At 42.0% G+C, this 19,298-nt stretch overlaps 2 protein-coding genes across 5 annotated transcripts in view; both read left to right on the top strand.

The window, feature by feature from the left end:
• NCOA7 (nuclear receptor coactivator 7) overlaps window positions 1–19,298 on the top strand; it is a 231,755-nt gene that overhangs the window by 167,376 nt on the left and 45,081 nt on the right. For 3 of the 4 annotated variants that reach the window (XM_063443174.1, XM_063443172.1, XM_063443173.1), the window contains exons 9-10: window positions 629–1,503; window positions 11,515–11,683. In XM_063443174.1, coding sequence (XP_063299244.1) covers window positions 629–1,503; window positions 11,515–11,683 — 1,044 coding nt within the window. The remainder of the gene's footprint in view (window positions 1–628; window positions 1,504–11,514; window positions 11,684–19,298) is intronic. The other variant, XM_063443175.1, reaches the window with a different exon arrangement.
• LOC134587065 (HORMA domain-containing protein 1-like) lies at window positions 14,927–16,710 on the top strand. Its single transcript, XM_063443178.1, has one exon. It carries the CDS (start codon window positions 15,041–15,043, stop codon window positions 16,205–16,207), a length of 1,167 nt encoding a protein of 388 aa, XP_063299248.1. The 5' UTR covers window positions 14,927–15,040; the 3' UTR covers window positions 16,208–16,710.

Here is a 19,298-nt window from a genome sequence, read left to right as displayed (position 1 = left end):
CAAAAGTACCAATTAACCTGCGGTTAGTGAAGTGTAAACAATTTAATAAGGTACACACTTCTCTCTGAGGTGGTCTATGGATTCGGTAGTTTACACTCGTATGGAGTACGGATGGAAACTACCAAACTATTATACAAATTTTACATACATTTTGACCATAGGAATAAAAATAACACACACATTGCAATAATAGTACAGTCTTTTAGGACAGCCCTGACACCATCTGCTACAAGGTGAAAAAGACATTTAGTGACAGTAGGTTTATGGGGCGGGGTAGGAGGGATGCAAGGATATGCATGTATTTGCCTATATAGTTCCTTTAAGTATGAAATGGATGCAACTGTGATTTATCTGTAAAATTGTATTTGCTTCCCTCAAACTACAAATGAATCATTCCCAGCACCATCAATTTCCTTTATTCAGTTTTGCTTTTCTCTTCAGTTGTGCATTTAACTTGTTTATTTTCTTGGATTTGCATACATTGTTTTCCTTTTATGTTTCGTTCTGCACATTTTATTTTAGTTTAAATTTTAGTTTACAGTATGTTATTTTTTTATTATTTATTTTCTTCATTTTTTTTTTTTGTTTGTTTAACATTCCATCCCCATCCACCATTTTTTCCTGACAGTGATATACCCAAGGATCTTTGTCCTCTGTACAGGCCTGGGGAATGGGAGGACCTGTCATCTGAAAAAGACATCAATCCATTCAGCAAATTCAAATCTCTCAATAAGGAAAAGAAGCAATATGGAATTATTGAAGCTGATATTGTAAAAAAGAGAACTACACCATGCACTGCTGAAAATCACTACGTGGTAAATGAATCCAAACATCCTAAAAATAAGATACCTGTTGACTTGTCTACAGTACATTTAAATCCCGTTAATCAATTTACACTACAACCTGAACAGGCTTCTGAAATTACTAGTAGCTCTAAAACTGAGAAGGCTGAGTCTTGTGCTGAAGATGACTTTCTTGAGTTAGTAGACCCATTAGAAGAACAGAAGGTAATGATATTGAATAATGAAGAATACAACACATCCACCCCTACTGTTCATGGATCTTCTGATAGTGTAATTGTTGAAGTAATTGGCCCCAAAGAACTGGCGTCTGTTTCCACTGGCACATTAAATGAAGATAAAGTTATAAGGGAAATAAACTCATGTTTTAAAATTCATCAAGTCTCCAGTGAAACCAAAAATATAGAAGTTTGCCTCCCGCACACAGAAGAAAACAGACCGGAGTCTAAAGAACTTTTAATGTCTGTTCCTGGAATAAAAGAAGCAGAGATCAAAAGCAGACCCCTTAGTTCGGAACATGGAGAGATTAACGTGTACAGTAAACTAAAGGAAAAAACTGATAAGGATAATGCTAATGTTGAGGAGTCACCAGATTCCTTGTCTCCTTGTTCTCCTGAAGAATCCAGCCCTAAAGACGCACAAATAGATAGTGAATCTGAACTAAAACTCTGGTTGCTTAAAAGAATGCAAGGGCCAATAGAAGGTAGGCATTTCTCTTTCCATTTATGTGAAGCATTTTACTCGATCTGCTTTCCTATTTATTTGTTGCAAATTTCCAATTAATTTTCTTGACTTCTTATAATGTTGAATGCATGAACTAGAAACTTGCTAGAAAGATCTTACCCCAAAGAAATTGTCACTTTAAAAGTAATCACTCACTTTAATAGCTAACTCTCCTCCCCCTTTTGGGGAAAAAAAGTGTTTATTAATTTGTAACCGTTTTTTAAATAATATTCAAGGTCATCTGGACGCAACTTGGAATTTATTTTAAATACATTCTCGAGATTCTTTGTGCTAGATGTTATGGTGAAAGAATGCAAAACTTCCCCTCGGAGTAGATTTCAGTAATACTTAAATACATTGTATTTCTGTGGAGATCCATAATACACACAAATGTACTGCACATTACTGTGAGGCTGTATAATACTCTCTGTAGTGCACATTACTGCAGAGATGTATAATATTCTGTACTGCACATTACTGCAGAGCTGTGTAATACTCTGTACTGCACATTTCTGCAGAGCTGTGTAATACTGTGTACTGCACATTACTGCAGAGCTGTGTAATACTCTGTACTGCAGAGCTGTGTAATACTCTGTACTGCAGAGCTGTGTAATACTCTGTAATGCACATTACTGCAGAGCTGTGTAATACTCTCTGTACTGCACATTACTGCAGTGCTGTATAATACTCTGTACTGCAGAGCTGTGTAATACTCTGCACTGCACATTACTGCAGAGCTGTGTAATACTCTGTACTGCACATTACTGCAGTGCTGTATAATACTCTGTACTGCAGAGCTGTGTAATACTCTGCACTGCACATTACTGCAGAGCTGTGTAATACTCTGTACTGCACATTACTGCAGAGCTGTGTAATACTCTGTACTGCACATTACTGCAGAGCTGTGTAATACTCTGTACTGCACATTACTGCAGAGCTGTGTAATACTGTGTACTGCACATTACTGCAGAGCTGTGTTATACTCTGTACTGCACATTACTGCAGAGCTGTATAATACTCTGTACTGCAGAGCTGTGTAATACTCTGTACTGCACATTACTGCAGAGCTGTGTAATACTGTGTACTGCACATTACTGCAGAGCTGTGTAATACTGTGTACTGCACATTACTGCAGAGCTGTGTAATACTCTGTACTGCACATTACTGCAGAGCTGTATAATACTCTGTACTTCACATTACTGCAGAGCTGTGTAATACTCTCTGTAGTGCAGAGCTGTGTAATACTCTCTGTACTGCACATTACGGCGGTGCTGTATAGTACTCTGTACTGCAGAGCTGTGTAATACTCTCTGTACTGCACATTACTGTGTTGCTGTAAAATACACTCTGTACTGCGGGGATGTAAAATACACGCTGTACTGATACCGGAGAAACTGACGGAAGCCAAGCACAGAGAGATGGACACAGGTTTCTTCAGGAAGGAAGAGATTCTTTATTGGATCACCGATCGGGACTCAGAGGGACTAGCGTCACCAAAATACAGCAAAGTCTGAGTACTGAATACATAGAGTACATTCCTTATATAGCACTGTAGCTCCTCCCACAATTAACTACACCCACACATACCCTTAACCTATTTAATAAATAGAGTCTAAACTCATCCATCCGGTCTAACCACGTGGCTCATCTGATACAAAGGAGAGGGACGCGTAATTCCAGTTCTTACATTCCTGCACCTGGTCAGTACAGTGATAACAGTATCTTAGCTACGTGTACTACAAACACATATACATACATATGCCTTGTGGCAATCTTAGCCTGCTAAACTTGTATTTTACTGGAATTACATCACATTCCCCCCTTTGATGCCTCTGATATTTCACAATTACTTGAGGCATCACTTAACCTTGGTTTGCATATACCTCAGGTTACCATGAACCAGACCAGACTTATCTTATGATGTGAATCTTTTAACACTCATCTTCCTGCATTGGTTCTCCTTGATCTAGAGCCTTATACTTATATATCGCCATTATCTGTGCAGCAGCCTTCCTCTCTGCTATACTTCCTATCAGGCTTTGCACAGACCTAACTACTAAGGGTATAAGACACGGTAGGAGTAGACACAACAGTAAAATCAGTAGGACTCCACCTACCACTGCCTTAAGCCCTCCAAACCACTCATACCAGCTACCAAACCAACTACTTGGATTGTACCCTTTCCATACCTGAGTAGGCACATGCACTAGTTTAACTATATGGCTAGTAAGCTCAGCTATTGCTTGCCCTTCGTCATCTATTTGAAGACAGCAATTGCTCAGGTTAAACTTCCCACATACACCTCCCTCTACTGCCAAAAGGTAATCCAAGGCTAATCTATTTTGGTACACTGCTGTCCTCATCCTGGTATTATGCTTCGCTAGAAGATTGAGTGCTTGTGAGGTCTCATTAGTAATAATCTCAACCACCGCCTGTAATCTTATAATACGGTTGAGCATATAAATTGGGGTTCTATAACCAAAGGTACCATCTTCTGCCCACGTGGCTGGCCCATAATAATCTATGATACGCTGGGGAGGCCATTCATTATCTTCCCAGGTGCCTATCTCTAAGGGTCCCCTTTTCTTCCTATGATTCACATCATACACTTTAACACCTAAAGTCTCACCTGTTTCAATCGGTAACAAGAAGAAGGATGGTTTGAGCATACCCAACACACATGCCCCTTCCCAGTCCTGTGGCAACTCCGAATAGGCTTTCTTACCACAGATCCAGTACAAATTTGCTGGGGCTCTCCAGGTAGATGTGATGGATAAATCAAACCACACATCCTTTAAACTGGCATATCTAGCAAACGGGTTAGATGGTTCTGAGACATTTGAAGCCGACCACCAAGTTGTATTTTTAGTATCATCATCATAAGCTTTTTGCCCTAGACAAGTTAATTCTCCTACAGAAGTATTATACATTATTCCTTTCCTTGCTATGCAAACATAACCTATGATGGAGGTCTTTAATCTCCACTCAGATTTACCTCTAACACTCAAATGATAATCGGCTTGTGTAGATATTAGTTGGTCAACTGCCTCAGAACCGGACATTACCTCCTTTGCTTCCCAAGGCCATTGGTCTCCCATGTTAGTACCTCCACACACATAGCAGTTGGTAACATTAAGACTACCGGCAATACTTTCAGCTAGGTCAATGAACAGGTTTTTAGCGTTATGGGGGATCTTATTATCTATACTCATCTCTTCATAAAAGGAATGGTATACTTGATGAGTCTGGGAGGATACCGTATCAGTCTCTATTCCTATAAACAATAATGTCCCAGGATCTAAACCCGTCCCGTATATCTGAAACCCAAATAAATTTCCATACTTATCTAGGAACTTGTCGGGGTTATTAATAAGTATATGGACTGGGTTGCATTCCATAGACTTACAATAAGGGCTAGTCGGCAACTTAGTCACTATCATGTCTTTATCTACTGTCTGTCCCCAAGTCGCCCACCCCACACAAGACCAATATGGACAAAAGTTATAGTCTTTATTTGGGCATCTAGGACTCACATATTTATTTTTACTACTGGGACAAATATATTTATCATTAGACCCATACGTCCTCTCCCATCTAAGATCCCCACATACATTCCACGGTTTTCTACCACTTGATATCGCCTTACATGCATCAAATAGCAGAACACCCGAAGAATGTACGGATTCTAACACCGTCTTATTAATTAGGGTCCCCTGAGGATCTCCATTCCTGAGAGTCAACCAAATTGTACGAGGTTGATACTCTGGACTGAAGCACTTAGGTTCTCCTACTCCTAAATGGCACACACTATAGTCTATATTTAGGTATCTACATCTTGATACCTCTCCTTTACATTCGTATTGTGAATGCCAAATTAGGGTTTGGGAAATATGGTTACCTGTTCTCGTAGTCTTAATGCATACCTCACAGCTAGGAGTGTCGGTACCTCTACCTTCCTGAATATAAAAACACATATAAATAAACACAATCAAAAGCACATCTTTCGCCGTCATCCTCAGTCTTCGTCCGTGCGATGGAACCTCAGCTTCCAGGATGTGAGGGCTGCAGGGAATGGAGTTCTGCTCGTCTTCACAGGTGTCCCTTCGAGACTTTCCTGGCTTATACACTATGTGTTGGTAAGCGGACAGGCTTTATTATGGCCTTCTCACTCACACCTGTAACAATAAAATTTGTAATCCACAATAATTCCTCGTTACTCCGACTGAGTAGTGCGTTTCAACCGGATCTTGCAGGGATTCTCTGGATCTGCTGTAATTTGCCAAGAATCGACTGCTGCTGGTTTAACCCTGGAGTGATGTATCCACGGAGTTACTTCGGCTACTTTTATCGCTGTAGGGGTAGACAAAAGAACAACATAAGGACCTCTCCACTTGGGCCCTAACGGTACATTATTCCACTCTTTAATCCACACTTGGTCTCCTGGATGATAACTATGAACAGGGGGATAAATATTCACAGGTAATCTATCTTGTACCCATTTCTGTACCTCCTCCATAGTCTTACCCAACTCTACAACCTGCTGCCGGGTAATTCCTTCTCCCAACTGACTCAAGTCCCCCCTTAAGTTACCAAGTACGGGAGGTGGTCGCCCATACATGATTTCAAAAGGAGAGAGGCCCATCCTTCTGGTAGGGGTACTGCGGATTCGCAATAAAGCTATGGGTAAGAGAACGTTCCACTTAAGTTGGGTTTCCTGACACATTTTAGCCAACTGGTTCTTTATAGTTCTATTCATTCTCTCTACCTTACCAGAACTCTGGGGTCTATATGCAGTATGAAGCCTCCACTTTATACCAAGCATATGAGTCAGTTGTTGTAGGCACTGATGAACAAAAGCTGGACCATTGTCCGATCCTATAGAACAGGGTAGTCCATATCGGGGTATTATTTCTCGTAGCAGGAATCTTACAACTTCTCCTGCTTTCTCTGTACGAGTAGGACATGCTTCTACCCAGCCTGAATAGGTGCACACAATTACCAACAGGTAACGATGTCCACCCGATTTAGGCATTACTGTAAAGTCTATTTGTAGATCGGACATGGGGAGTCCCCCCATAAACTGGACTCCTGGTGGCTTTACTGGTCCTTGTCTTGCATTATTCTTAGCACACGTTACACATCTGCGTACAATGGCCTGAGTCAAGTTGGACAATCTTGGTATGTAGAAATGTTTCCTGAGAGATTCTTCAGTACTGTCTCTCCCAGAATGTGTCCCGTTGTGATAATTTTGGACAATTTCTACCGCTAGTGATGCTGGTATGACTATTCTTCCATCTTCTAGCTGATACCACTTGTTCTCCAAATACTTTCCCGGTTCAGTCTTTAACCACTCCTCTTCTTGAGCTGTATAAACTGGAGTCCATTGGGACAGTGGAGTTGGTATAAGAGCAGCTATATGCCCCACATACTCCTGTCTTCCTGATTCAGCAGCACGCTTAGCTGCACTATCTGCCATCCGATTTCCCTTGGTTACATCACCATCTCCTCTCAGATGCGCTCGACAATGTATGATACCGACTTCTTTCGGCTCCCACACTGCTTCCAATAGTTGTAGGATTTCAGCTGCGTACTTGATTTCTTTGCCTTCTGAATTCAGTAGTCCTCTTTCTTTATACAAAGCTCCGTGGGCATGAGTGGTTAAAAACGCATACTTAGAGTCCGTATAGATATTTACTCTTAAACCTTCAGCCAATTGTAACGCTCGTGTTAGTGCTATTAATTCTGCCTTTTGTGCTGATGTTCCTTTCGCCAGTGGCCGAGCTTCTATCACCTTGTCTATTGTTGTCACTGCATATCCTGCATAGCGGATCCCTTCTTTCACATAACTACTGCCGTCGGTGTAATATTGAACATCGGGGTTCTGGATGGGAAAATCACGAAGATCTGGTCTACTTGAAAATACTTCATCCATTACTTCCAAACAATCATGTTGACTTTCAGTAGGTTTCGGCAAAAGGGTAGCTGGATTTAAGGTGTTTACAGTCTCTAAATGCACTCTTGGGTTTTCACACAACATTGCTTGATACTTGGTCATACGGCTGTTACTAAACCAATGATTTCCTTTGTAATCCAACAACGTCTGTACTGCATGTGGGACTCGTACATAAAGTTCTTGACCCAGAGTGAGTTTATCGGCTTCAGCTACTAGCAGGGCGGCTGCAGCTACGGCTCTTAGACAAGGTGGAAGTCCGCTGGCCACTGCATCCAGTTGCTTAGACATGTAGGCAACAGGTCTTTGCCATGATCCCAAGTACTGTGTCAATACTCCCACAGCCATTCTTCTTTGCTCGTGTACATATAAGTAGAATGGTCGTGTGTGATCAGGTAGACCTAATGCTGGGGCACTCATCAAAGCCTTCTTCACATCTTCAAATGCCGTTTGCTGTTCTTGGGTCCATAAGAAGGGGTCGTGCTCTGTACCTTTGATGGCTGCGTACAGAGGTTTTGCCAGTATCGCATAGCTGGGAATCCATATCCTACAGAAGCCTGCTGCCCCCAAGAATTCTCGCACTTGTCTTCTATTCTTGGGTATTGGTATTTGGCAGACAGCTTCTTTTCTCTCTGGCCCCATAATCCTTTGACCTTCAGAGATATGGAATCCCAGATACTTGACAGTTGGCAAACACAACTGAGCCTTCTTCCTGGACACCTTGTATCCTGCCTTCCAGAGAATATGTAGTAGATCGTGCGTTGCTTGCTGACATTTTTCTTTTGTAACTGCTGCTATCAACAAGTCATCTACATATTGTAACAATACACATTCTCCTGGGATAGACTCGAAATCCAGTAGATCTTGACTTAGAGCTGAACCAAATAGGGTAGGTGAATTTTTAAACCCTTGGGGCAGTCTTGTCCAAGTCATTTGGCGTTTTGAGCCCGTTACAGCGTTCTCCCATTGGAAAGCGAAAATACATTGGCTTTCTGCGGCAATTCGGAGGCAAAAGAAGGCATCTTTGAGATCTAAGACTGTGAAGTAAGTAGCCCCGCCCGGAATTAAAGCAAGCAGGTTATATGGATTGGGTACAACTGGATGTATGCTAACAACCGCATCATTGACTGCTCTTAAGTCCTGTACAGGTCGATACTCATCTGTACCGGGCTTTTGAACAGGCAGCAATGGGGTGTTCCAGGGGGAAGTACAGAATTTTAGGATACCATACCGTATGAACTTATCCAGATAGGATTGGATGTTCTTCTTAGCCTTCTGCGGAATGTGATATTGTCTTAGGCTCACTGGATAAACCCCATGTTTCAGTTCAATTTTTATTGGTGGAATATTGCGGGCCAGTCCTGGTGGGTTGTTCTCTGCCCAAACTCCTGGTATGTTAAACAATGTCTCATCACTCCTAGGGTTTTGGCTAGTCAACACTGTATAAAGTCGCCACTCTTCTTCCTTTGGTACGGATAAAGTCATAATACCTGAAGGTCCATTAAACTTTAAGGATGTTGTTCCATTTGGTAGGAACGTAATCTGCGCTTGTAATTTTGATAGCATATCACGTCCCAGCAATTGGACTGGACATTCAGGCATATAAAGGAATTGGTGTTTTACTACGTGGCCTCCCAATGTACAGAGTCGACTTTTAAGAACCGGTTTTTCAGCACTTCTTCCAGTTTAAAAGATCGGTTGTGGTAAATGGGACATATACGAAGACTGGGTCAGCGTGTGCCATTTGACCTGCGGCATCGATATAAGCTGACCCGGGATTCAGACGAAGAGGCATCTGATAGTGCTTTAATTGTTGGGCACCAGTCAACTGTCGGGTTTGGATGGGGCTACGTAGAGAGGCGTCAGTCATGGGTTCCGGTCGGGGAGAGATAGGGTATGGGGATGTGGGAGGTCGGTTTTGGGAAAAGGTCGTAAATAAAACACTTCGAGCCGAGCTAGATGAAGCTTGACCGGAAGTCTGAAGTGGCGCCAAATCAGGATATTCGTTTCTAATGGGGGTGGATTCTGGTTCCGGAAGGGGAGATTTAGTACGAGGGGGGGTGGATCCTGTACTGGAGGAGGAAGCGGAAGTGGATGAGGGTAATGAGGGGAGGGGTGCAGGACTTCCTGCGTTTGCGTCACTTCTTCTTAACGGAAAGTAAGGGGGCGGCAAAGGGATCTCGGACTCAGGGGGCGTGTCCAAAATGGGCCTAACACCAGTCCTAGTGGACGAGCAAGTCCTAGCTACCATGAGGCGACACTGCTCCTCGTGGCATGTCTGGAGCCATTTTGGCGAGTCATTTACGGCCTGTCTCCAGTACTACACATAATTGCAGATCTGTAATATACTTCTACAAACTGCATATTACACCACTTCACTAACATTTACAAACCAATTAACCATTTACATCTCCTTTGCCACCGTCATTTATACAGCATATGTCAAGCATATCCTCACATTTAAATTCCCACATCCTTTGTTGAATATCCTTCTCCACAGTATTCACATTGCAACACTAAAGAATTACTCCAAGCTCTGTGACCACTTCAGTGATTTGAAGTGGTCATGGAGCTATGAGTGGGTATGTATAATGCTGTTTCGCTTTGGAAAGTTTAGAATTTAACCAAATAATTGCATTCATTGGCTGACAGTGGTCAGTTGATGCATTCAGCCCTATTATAATAATGGTACCTGGGTACTCCAGGTATCATAACTACTACAGCAGGCTGTTATGGTGTTTGGAATAAACCCTTAGCCTGCCAACTAACCCTTCCTTCCCCAGTTTGTATCACCACAGTAAATACTTACCCAGTTACAATCCTCTTCTGCTGCCAATTAACTACTTCCTTCCTCAAAGTAGATCTTTAAATGGCCCTGCAATAAACCTTCTCCCTTCCTACTCTAGATATCAATATTGACCCAGCATTAACCCTGTCACTGCTAACCCAGAACCAGTCATTTCCCTGTCATGAACACCTTTCAAAAATTGGATATCTACAAAGCTACTAATTAGATCCATGTAAAGAGCCCCCTCTCATACTCATACTATTTCTGAAGGCAGACAGATTTACAGATCCACCATTTTAATTCACCAAGTGGTGGAGTAAAAGAAGGTTAAGGGCAGGGGCTGTGCTAAAGGTTGTAAAGAGTTCTATTGCACACAGGCAATGTATCTGAAATACTGTCGCAAGGAGGCCAGAAGAATTTAAAATCTCATGAAAGTTAATCTGCCTTTTAAGTGGGTTTAACCCTGAAGTTATGTCCCTGGGTGCTCATCCACATTGCCACCTCTGTCCTCCTCCTGGCCACTGCACATGCAGAAACATTGGCTTAGTTGCTGGTGTTAGCCTGAAAGTCATCTGATGCTCTCTGACTATCACTGGCCACCCTTTGTGAGTAAAAATATTTACAGTTACTTGCGGTGTGCTGCCAGCTGACTCTTTTGTCTTATGACCAGTGCCCAAGCCAAACCATACGGTGGCTGCAAGGAGGAGATGGGAAGCAGAGCAGATAGGTGCCTGGGACACAGCCTTTGAGTTAAACAATTCAAAATGGTTGAACACTCTATGGTAAGAAGATGCCCAGAGACTGAAACCCCCATACAGACTTAGTTGAGGTGTGTTAAAAATAAATACATGTATTAATAATGGTGGAAGTCTCCTGTGACCTGCATACCCATACCCTGCAAAAAAAATGAAGTAATCCAGTGGCGAGAAGGTCATTTAATAAAGCTCACTCTGCAGCTTCTTTGGACTGGTGATCTCCTGGCCAATAGAATGCATTATGAGGCACGGCAATCACAGTGCTTTCTTAGAAAAGCATTGCCTTCTGCTTTTTGTCTGGGCATGAAGTGATAAAGTATTTTTCCTGTCGGAGTACATCTCTAATTTCCTGAGTACAAGAGACTTTTTTTTTTTGTCTGGTTTGACGTATATTGAAGTGTGCCTTGTGTGAAAGCTTCAGATTCCATCCACATGTTTTCCCTAGTTGTTTTTTTTTTGTTTTTTGTTTTTCCTTTACATTTGTTTCTTTTTAAACAGATATGCTGCCATCCAAAGAGGAAAAGAGCAAGATACCTCCAATGTTTTTATGCATCAGGGTTGGCAAGCCAATGAGAAAGTCCTTTGCCACACAAAGTGCAGCAATGGTGCAACAATATGCTCGTAAAAGAAAGCAGCCTGAATATTGGTTTGCTGTCCCCCAGGAAAGGTTAGTTGCATTTATTAAACAGAAGTTTTTAATGGCTCTGATTGTTTTTTTTATTTTCCCCAATATGTAGTGGTGATATATTCTACCCTTCTTTGTGTCTTGTCTATTGCATCTTGTTCTTCTAGAATGCAGATCATCACATAACAAACTGATTGGGGCTCTGTTTATCTTCGAAAAGTATGAGATGCCTCATTTGGACGACCAAACTTACCTATTTTGAATAAGGTTGCCAGTTAAACCTACAATTGTTTACTATTTCAATGGTGATCTTGCCTAGAACTAAATTTTATAATGTGGTGATCCTCATCATCATCCTATAAAACAGAGGGTTATAAACCCACTATGGATAGAGAGTATGCCTCCCCCCTACCCCCCCCCACTTTCCAACTATAGAGCTTTGCAGATAGGTGAGTACCATAAAAATGACAATTTCCTACTTAAAGGGTTACTCAAAATCATGCGAGTGCAGATGTGTGCATAGTAAATCCTCTTTCTTCCAGTCAAGTAGCTGTGTGTTCTGTGCATTTGGTTATAGGGAACCTATAATTATGAAAATAACAATTAGTTATTTTGTCACTATAGGTTCCCTTCTGACCACCTGCTTTGCTAGCAAAAATTGAAGTTTAAAAGCGATAATTCATCTTGGTTTCAGTGCCGGGGCTCTCCTGCTGCAGCCTCCAGCACTGCCTTTGGTGTTGGCAAGCATGCTTACATCACTTGCAATCATGTCCATTGCTTGGATTGGAGAAAGCATGCACGGTAATGCACAACGCTCCCCTAATTAAATTCTGCTATCAGGAAGTGCCTCTAATGTCTGAAGACCACCACTAGAGGTGTCTTTAACTCTGCAATATAAACTTTCTTCTTCTTTTTTGTTTTTATTACTGCATAGATTTACATTGCTGGGTTAAAAGTAAAGCACTACTCCATCCAGACCACTTCATTGAGATCAAGTGGTCTTGGTGACTATAGTGCTCCTTTAAAAGGATAAAACAGGGATGTGACTGTGACGAAATGCCTTTTGTCACTGGATTTTTAGGTGACAAGCTGCCCTTTGCCCCGGGCTGTTGGAGGAGCCTGATTGCCAGCCTCCTGCCTCATGACTATGGCCCTGGGTTGTATGGCCCTTTACAAACATTATTTGGACTAATGGATTTATATTGTGCTGCTGCTGGCACTTTAAGAACTGCATTGTGGCTTATGGACTTGTATTGGACCATGCTGGCCCTTTAAGAACCGTCTGGGGACATATTGAGACTTTGTGTGACAATGCCCCTTTAAGACGGTGTCCCCAGACTTTGTTAAAATATTTTGTTCATAGCTATTTTTCACTTGGTTTAGTAAATGGGGCTTACTGAACCAAGTACCACACAGGCGGACCAGCCAGAAGTGAAAGTGTGCAGGCAATTTACCTCCCAGGCTGGGAGCCTGCTGTAGGTAGGTTGCCGACATCTGGGGGGCTGCCGTTCGTGCAAACGAACACGTGGCGGCGGCCATCTTTGTTCATTCGAACGAGGTCTGCAGTATGTGTAGCCAAATTCATGGAACTGAAATCGGCTACACATTTCACCGAACAACGCTGACCCTTACCTTCTCCTACACTGAACTTTCAGCTGCAGAGACTAAGTCCCGTTCGAAGATTCTGCACAAAATTGACTGCACAAAATTGACTGGCCGCACAGCCCAAATCTAACTGTTTTGGGCAGGAAAATGTGCTTGCGGTCGGTCATAAAGGACTTCCACCTAACTTTTTATGTACTGCAGGGATTTGTATGATTTTTGGTTATGTTTATATTTAAATTATGCTGATTCTGAATATGTATGTTTATGTGAATATGATGCATATTTTTAAAGTTACAGTGTATGTATAAAAGTGTATTTTTCCTGCCTGTGATAAATTACATGAATCCATTGTGTGCAGTAATTGTATCACAGGCAGAGGGGAGGGATTGTATGTTTGTGCTGGGTGTGTTTTACAGTTTTCCTGTAAAGGATTGGTTGTACTGTGTCCCACCCTGTGGGATGTCCCCTTGCATGGGGACTTGCATAAAAGCCAGTGTGTGGTCGTTAAAAGATCAGATCATCTTGGACCTTCATGAAGTTTCAGCTCATGTTTGGGGGATTGGAGAACTACACTCTGGGGATTGCTATAATCACTAAGCTCTGCTAAGAGCTTGTTCATGTTCCTGCTCTCTGGAATTCGGAGAGGTCCACCTACTGGAAGCTGGACCCTGGTCTTGGGTCCAGAGTGGGTGGAGACGGCGAGACCCCAACCAAGCTGCGGCAGTTCGTGGGGTCTGTAGTGGTTATGGTGTCAGGCAGAGTGCTTGGAGTCCTCGGAAAGCACTAGGCGCATCCGTCAGTGGAAGGTACCCAGTCGGGGTGCCAGCGGTTCCGTTACAGTGACTAACCCTTTTTATTGCATTATATGCTGAAAACAATCCCATAAAAATTAAATGGGGGGGTCAGTATGACCACAGGGGGCCTGGGAGGGCTTGAACCCTGAATGTGGCGTCCTATAGCTCCAGATCTTTTTTTGAGTCTTGATCAGCCATCATGTCCTTTCCTTAAAGCCGCACTCTGGGGCCGTTACAAATTCCACTTCTTAACACACCTCTTGGCTCACACACTTACAGACAGGCACATACAAGAACACAAAGCATTTCTACACAATGAAAAAAATTCTGTTATTTGCCAGTAACTGTTTAGGTAAAGACCGTGGTTGCAAAACTGATTAAGGCTCAGCAAGACTCAGTGAGTAGTACAAACTGGGAATAGGATAGTTTCATATTCCTCCTTCCGCTCTTCTGGGGTAATTTTAAATCCTCTGCTGCCAAACAGCATCAACATAGGCCCAGAAAATGAATTTGTAAGATTTCAATGAATGAAGACTGCAAGTCCTATTTGGTCCTGTAACTTTCAAAACCCCCGCCAAAACTGTACATGGGGGCATCATTGTATTCATAGGACATCATAGACTATAAATATGCATGTTTTATTGCAGTAAAAAGCGAACAGTATTAAGAGTTACTATTCACAGCTAAAATGCCATGCAGAAATTGAGTAAACTAAATTTCTTAATGTCTCATTTATTGAAATTTAATTCATATTAAGTTATATTTGATGTGAAATGAATCCCAATTTGTCCTGAACAATGTGATATACAATGTGTGGGTGCACTTAATATTAAAGAGGTAGGACACAGTGAGAAGAGAGCCCAGCAACAGGTAATCCAGGTATCTGAGTTGCCTCCCAGGAGCCTTGATATCATAAAGGAACTGGCTGAGCTCTCCTGCCTAATCTGTAGCTTCCCATACTCTTCCTTGCGAGGGTTAATAGGTTGAGAAGATACTGAAAATGGCTACTGCCCAGGTGCAAAGGAACATAGTGAGCTCAGTGCAGATTCCCACTCGTGTAACTACAGAACAGCAGTCCCTGGCTCTCATTAAAAGGCTCCTTGCTGTCTCAATCTCCTGCATCACTTACCTGAGAGGACTGTTTCCTGAGTATGCGTATGGGACCAGATATATAGAAGACATCTGTGTGAAGATCCTCCGAGAAGACAAAAGCTGTCCTGGTTCAACCCAGTTAGTGAAATGGATGTTAGGATGTTACGATGCATTGAAGAAAAAATATCTCAGAATGGCCGTAATAGCGATCTATACAAACCCAGAAGATCCACAGACGATTACAGAGTGCTATCAGTTTACATTTAAGTACACTGCTAGCGGTCCCGTCATGGATTTCACCAGCTGTAAAGGTGACAACTCCGTTTCGGCCAGTTCAGATATAAAACAGGCCAGCATTCTGCTTATCCGCAAGCTGTACGTCCTCATGCAGAATCTGGAACCTCTGCCTAATGATGTCTGCCTAACGATGAAGCTTTTCTACTATGATGAAGTTACCCCGGCAGACTACCAGCCTCCTGGTTTCAAAGAGGGGTGCTGTGATGGGATGATGTTTGAGGGGGAGCCAATGCACCTCAGTGTGGGCAAAATGTCTACCCCTTTTCACGTCTTTAAAGTAAAAGTCACCACAGAGAAAGATAGGATGGAGAATGTGGAGAAGGCCGTACTCAAGAGTGTGGAGAGCAAAACACCTTCACAGCCCACTGGGACAGTCATGGAGGATGGAAAACAGCCTGATCATCGGATGGCAGATGAATTGGTTAATAAAGAGGATTGGGAGAAACATAACGTGGACTCTATGAACATTGAAGAAATAAGCCTGACTTGTCAAGAGACTGAAAACGAGAAGCCTGATCAAAACGAGGATTACCAGGATAATGAGACACTGTCTGCCGACTCTAGTCCAGTAGCTAAAGGCCGCAGAACTAGAAGTGGGAAGATCTTTATAAAGCAGATACAGGAATCAAGCAGCAGGGCGAACCAAGCCACTTCTATCAAGCAAAGGAAGACTCGTCAAACCGACAAGCGTAGACAACCGTTTGAAATCCCCCTGAGTCAGGAAGAACTCAATGCACCAAAGAGAAGAAAGTATAGTGAACCAAAAGACCCATATTAGGCACATTTCATTATGTTGTTCTTTCCAGTGTTATATATGAGATAGTTTGGATTTGACAGTTCTGTGTGGATGATGACCCGTTTATCATGTCATTCCATTCTTTACACAATATGTCTGAAAGTTCAAAGTGTTTCCTTTCATTTACTGAAGTTTAATGCCAGTTTAATATTTATATACTGTATACATATCCGGAGTACCAGGGAGAGACAAAGAACAAAGCTACTTATCATTGTGTCTAATAAAATGCAGGCCCTTGTGTTCTCTTAAAGGGATTCTATAGTGTTGGGATTACAAATCTGTATTCCTAACACTATAGTTCCATCTGGTTCCTCCTCCCCCCTCCCTCACATAGGATTAAAAAAAAATTATTTACTCACCCGATTCCAGCGCTGATGTCCCTCGGCAGTGGGTCGGCGCTCTGTCTTCCCCTACATCATCTTAGGCCCTCCCATAGGAAATCATTGAATCAGTGTTTTCCTATAGGGATTTCACTGGCGCTGGATGCCCCAGAGTCCAGTAAACTCCCAAAAGCGCCTCTAGTGGTTGTCTGGTAGACTGCTACTAGAGGCTGTTTAAGCACTGCAATGTTAACATTGGCATTTCTCAAAAACTGCAATGTTTTACATTACAGGACTAAGTGGGACAGGGGCACTGCACCCAGACCACTTCAATGAGCTAATGTGGTCTGGATGCCAATAGTGTCCATTTAACAAATCAGAACTGGCATCCTGCACCTCTCCATGTCTTGATAACCTACAGCTTTCATGACCCTCTGCAAGTTATATTTCTGGCACATGGGGTGGTGCATGATTATAGCATGTATGGTTCATCAACAGCTATGAGTTCCCCACTTTATGTTTAAGGGCATAGCGTACCAGTGCCTGATCTTGGCATTGTTAGAAGTCCAGGTTGTAGGCATATGCCCTCACTAACACAGATGATTACATTAGATAGACTGAGGAACATACTGATGAAGTTGTGATACTGGGAGGAAATCCGGCAACCCTTTACTCCGTTATGACAGCGTTGTTTAGTTAGTTAGTGATTTTATTAATGGGACCAGTGAGACAGAAAGTGCACTCAGGTTAGCAAGGTCATATGACAGAGGAAATACCTGAAGGAATAAAGAGAAGGATGTATCCACTGCGTCACCTGATATATTTTAATGTATAACAGCATTTTACACAGTTACAAGTGGAAGACACAATTTTCCAGTCTGAAGCCGTATTTATCGCTCGTGTTTGGAATGGTATAAGACTATATATAGATATCGTTTAGTTTGCTGTGTCATTAATGTAACTCTTAGAAGTCAATGCATGAATTACTTCACGCTGTAAGCCACGTTCCATCAAATAGATTTACTATAAATTTATTCAAAACCTCGAAAAAAAAAAAAAAAAAAAAAAAAAAATATTAAAGAGGTAAATTATGGTTGAACAAATCTATAGCTCAAATTCTAGGTTTTGTTTTTGTTCAGAAGTTCTACAATTGCCTCTGTCCTTAAGGTGTTAATATTACTTACCTTACTACTGCATTCAGTGGGCCTAGGATTCTGACTCTTTTCCTACTAATGACAGCAGGCAATGTCAATTCTGCTTGTCTGCATACAATACTGATTTACATGGAAGCCTTTCATATATAAGGGAGGATATGGTTAACTGTGAGAAGTTATTGGTGAGGTGAGAGGCATTATGGAAGCTCTTGTAGTGTCAGGGATGGGTCCCGGAGGCCGTTGTGGGGGTTTCTCTGGACATTCTGGCTCACCCGCTAGGTCTGGTGACCTGGGCATGGCCTGTTGTGGCTATGAGAGGTTCAGAGTCCAGCTATTGCAGCTATTTGCCAAGGGGTACCACGGAGAAGCCTTGCAACATTTTCAGTGGACATTTTCATTCTTTCCTTTCTATTCCCTTTTTTCCTCCCTTATCATAAGCTTTTTTCTAGAAACTGGTTATTGGCTGATATGAGCTCACTTAACCTACTGCTATACCTAATGTGAGGCCATCTTGAATGTCCGAAGTTGCTTTTTTTATGTGGTCTAAATGGCAACCGCGCAATCGTTGTACTACTCCATCCCTACCTGCCTGCAGGGTGATTAATGTGGCCCACACTGTCTGACTAGACCTTCTTTTATTTATTTTTTTCCCTCATTGCCTCTTCTCTATTTAGCCCTTTATCTTCTATTCTGCATATTCCCTTTTATGTTTCTCTCTCTGGTTTTTCTTGGTTTCTTCTGCTTTATGCTTTCAAGTGGGATACTTTCTTCATTGTTCTGACGTTTTTGTTTTCTTCGTAGATAAAAATATTGGGTCAATCCAACTATAGGGTAATAAAAAATAACATTGTGCAACTCCATATAATACTATTATAATAATGATATGTGCCAATGGGTCACTCACACTTTGACTGTTAAAACAGGGCGTATCAAAAACCAATGTAGCTCTCAGGCAGTTCTCTGCTTCCAATGTCTGATCTTCCAGATCTCAATTACATGGAAAATAAAATGCATCCAGAATGAAATATAGAAAGATGTGCACAAAATATAAAAAGCATTTATTACTTACACATAGGTAAGGATCAATCAGCATAAAAATAAATTAAAACTGTCCACAATCTGTCCAACGCGTTTTCTCCCACTACAGGGACTTCCTCAGTTTTGTTTTCTTCCACAAGTTGTTTAAAGGAGCACTATAGCGTCAGGAATACAAAACTCTATTCCCAACCTTATAGTATCTCTCTGCTCTAAAGCTATTGTCCAGACCCACAAGCTCCATCTCTGCCTCCTCTGACCAAAGCCAACCTAAAGGACATGATTTACTGCATAGATTTTGAAGATGCTTAATGTCCTAATGCAAAATGTGAGAACGCCCATAGTTAATTCACAGAATTAAACTTTGTGAAACTTCAGGAAGTACCTGGTAGACTGCTGCTAGGGACAGTTTTAGTACTGCCTTGTAAACACTGCAATTTCTGTAAAACTACAGTGTTTTAAATTGCAGGACTAAGAGGAAAGGAACAGTGCACTCAGATTACTTCAATGGTCTGGGAAGATGAAGTGGTCTGGGTGCCTATAGTGTCCCTTTAAGGGAAGCAA

The sequence above is a fragment of the Pelobates fuscus genome, chromosome 2 (genome assembly GCF_036172605.1).
Source record: "Pelobates fuscus isolate aPelFus1 chromosome 2, aPelFus1.pri, whole genome shotgun sequence".
Taxonomy (NCBI): Eukaryota; Metazoa; Chordata; class Amphibia; order Anura; family Pelobatidae; genus Pelobates; species Pelobates fuscus.
The sequence above is the reverse complement of the archived record's forward strand: the minus strand, read 5'-3'. Positions and strand labels throughout refer to the sequence as shown.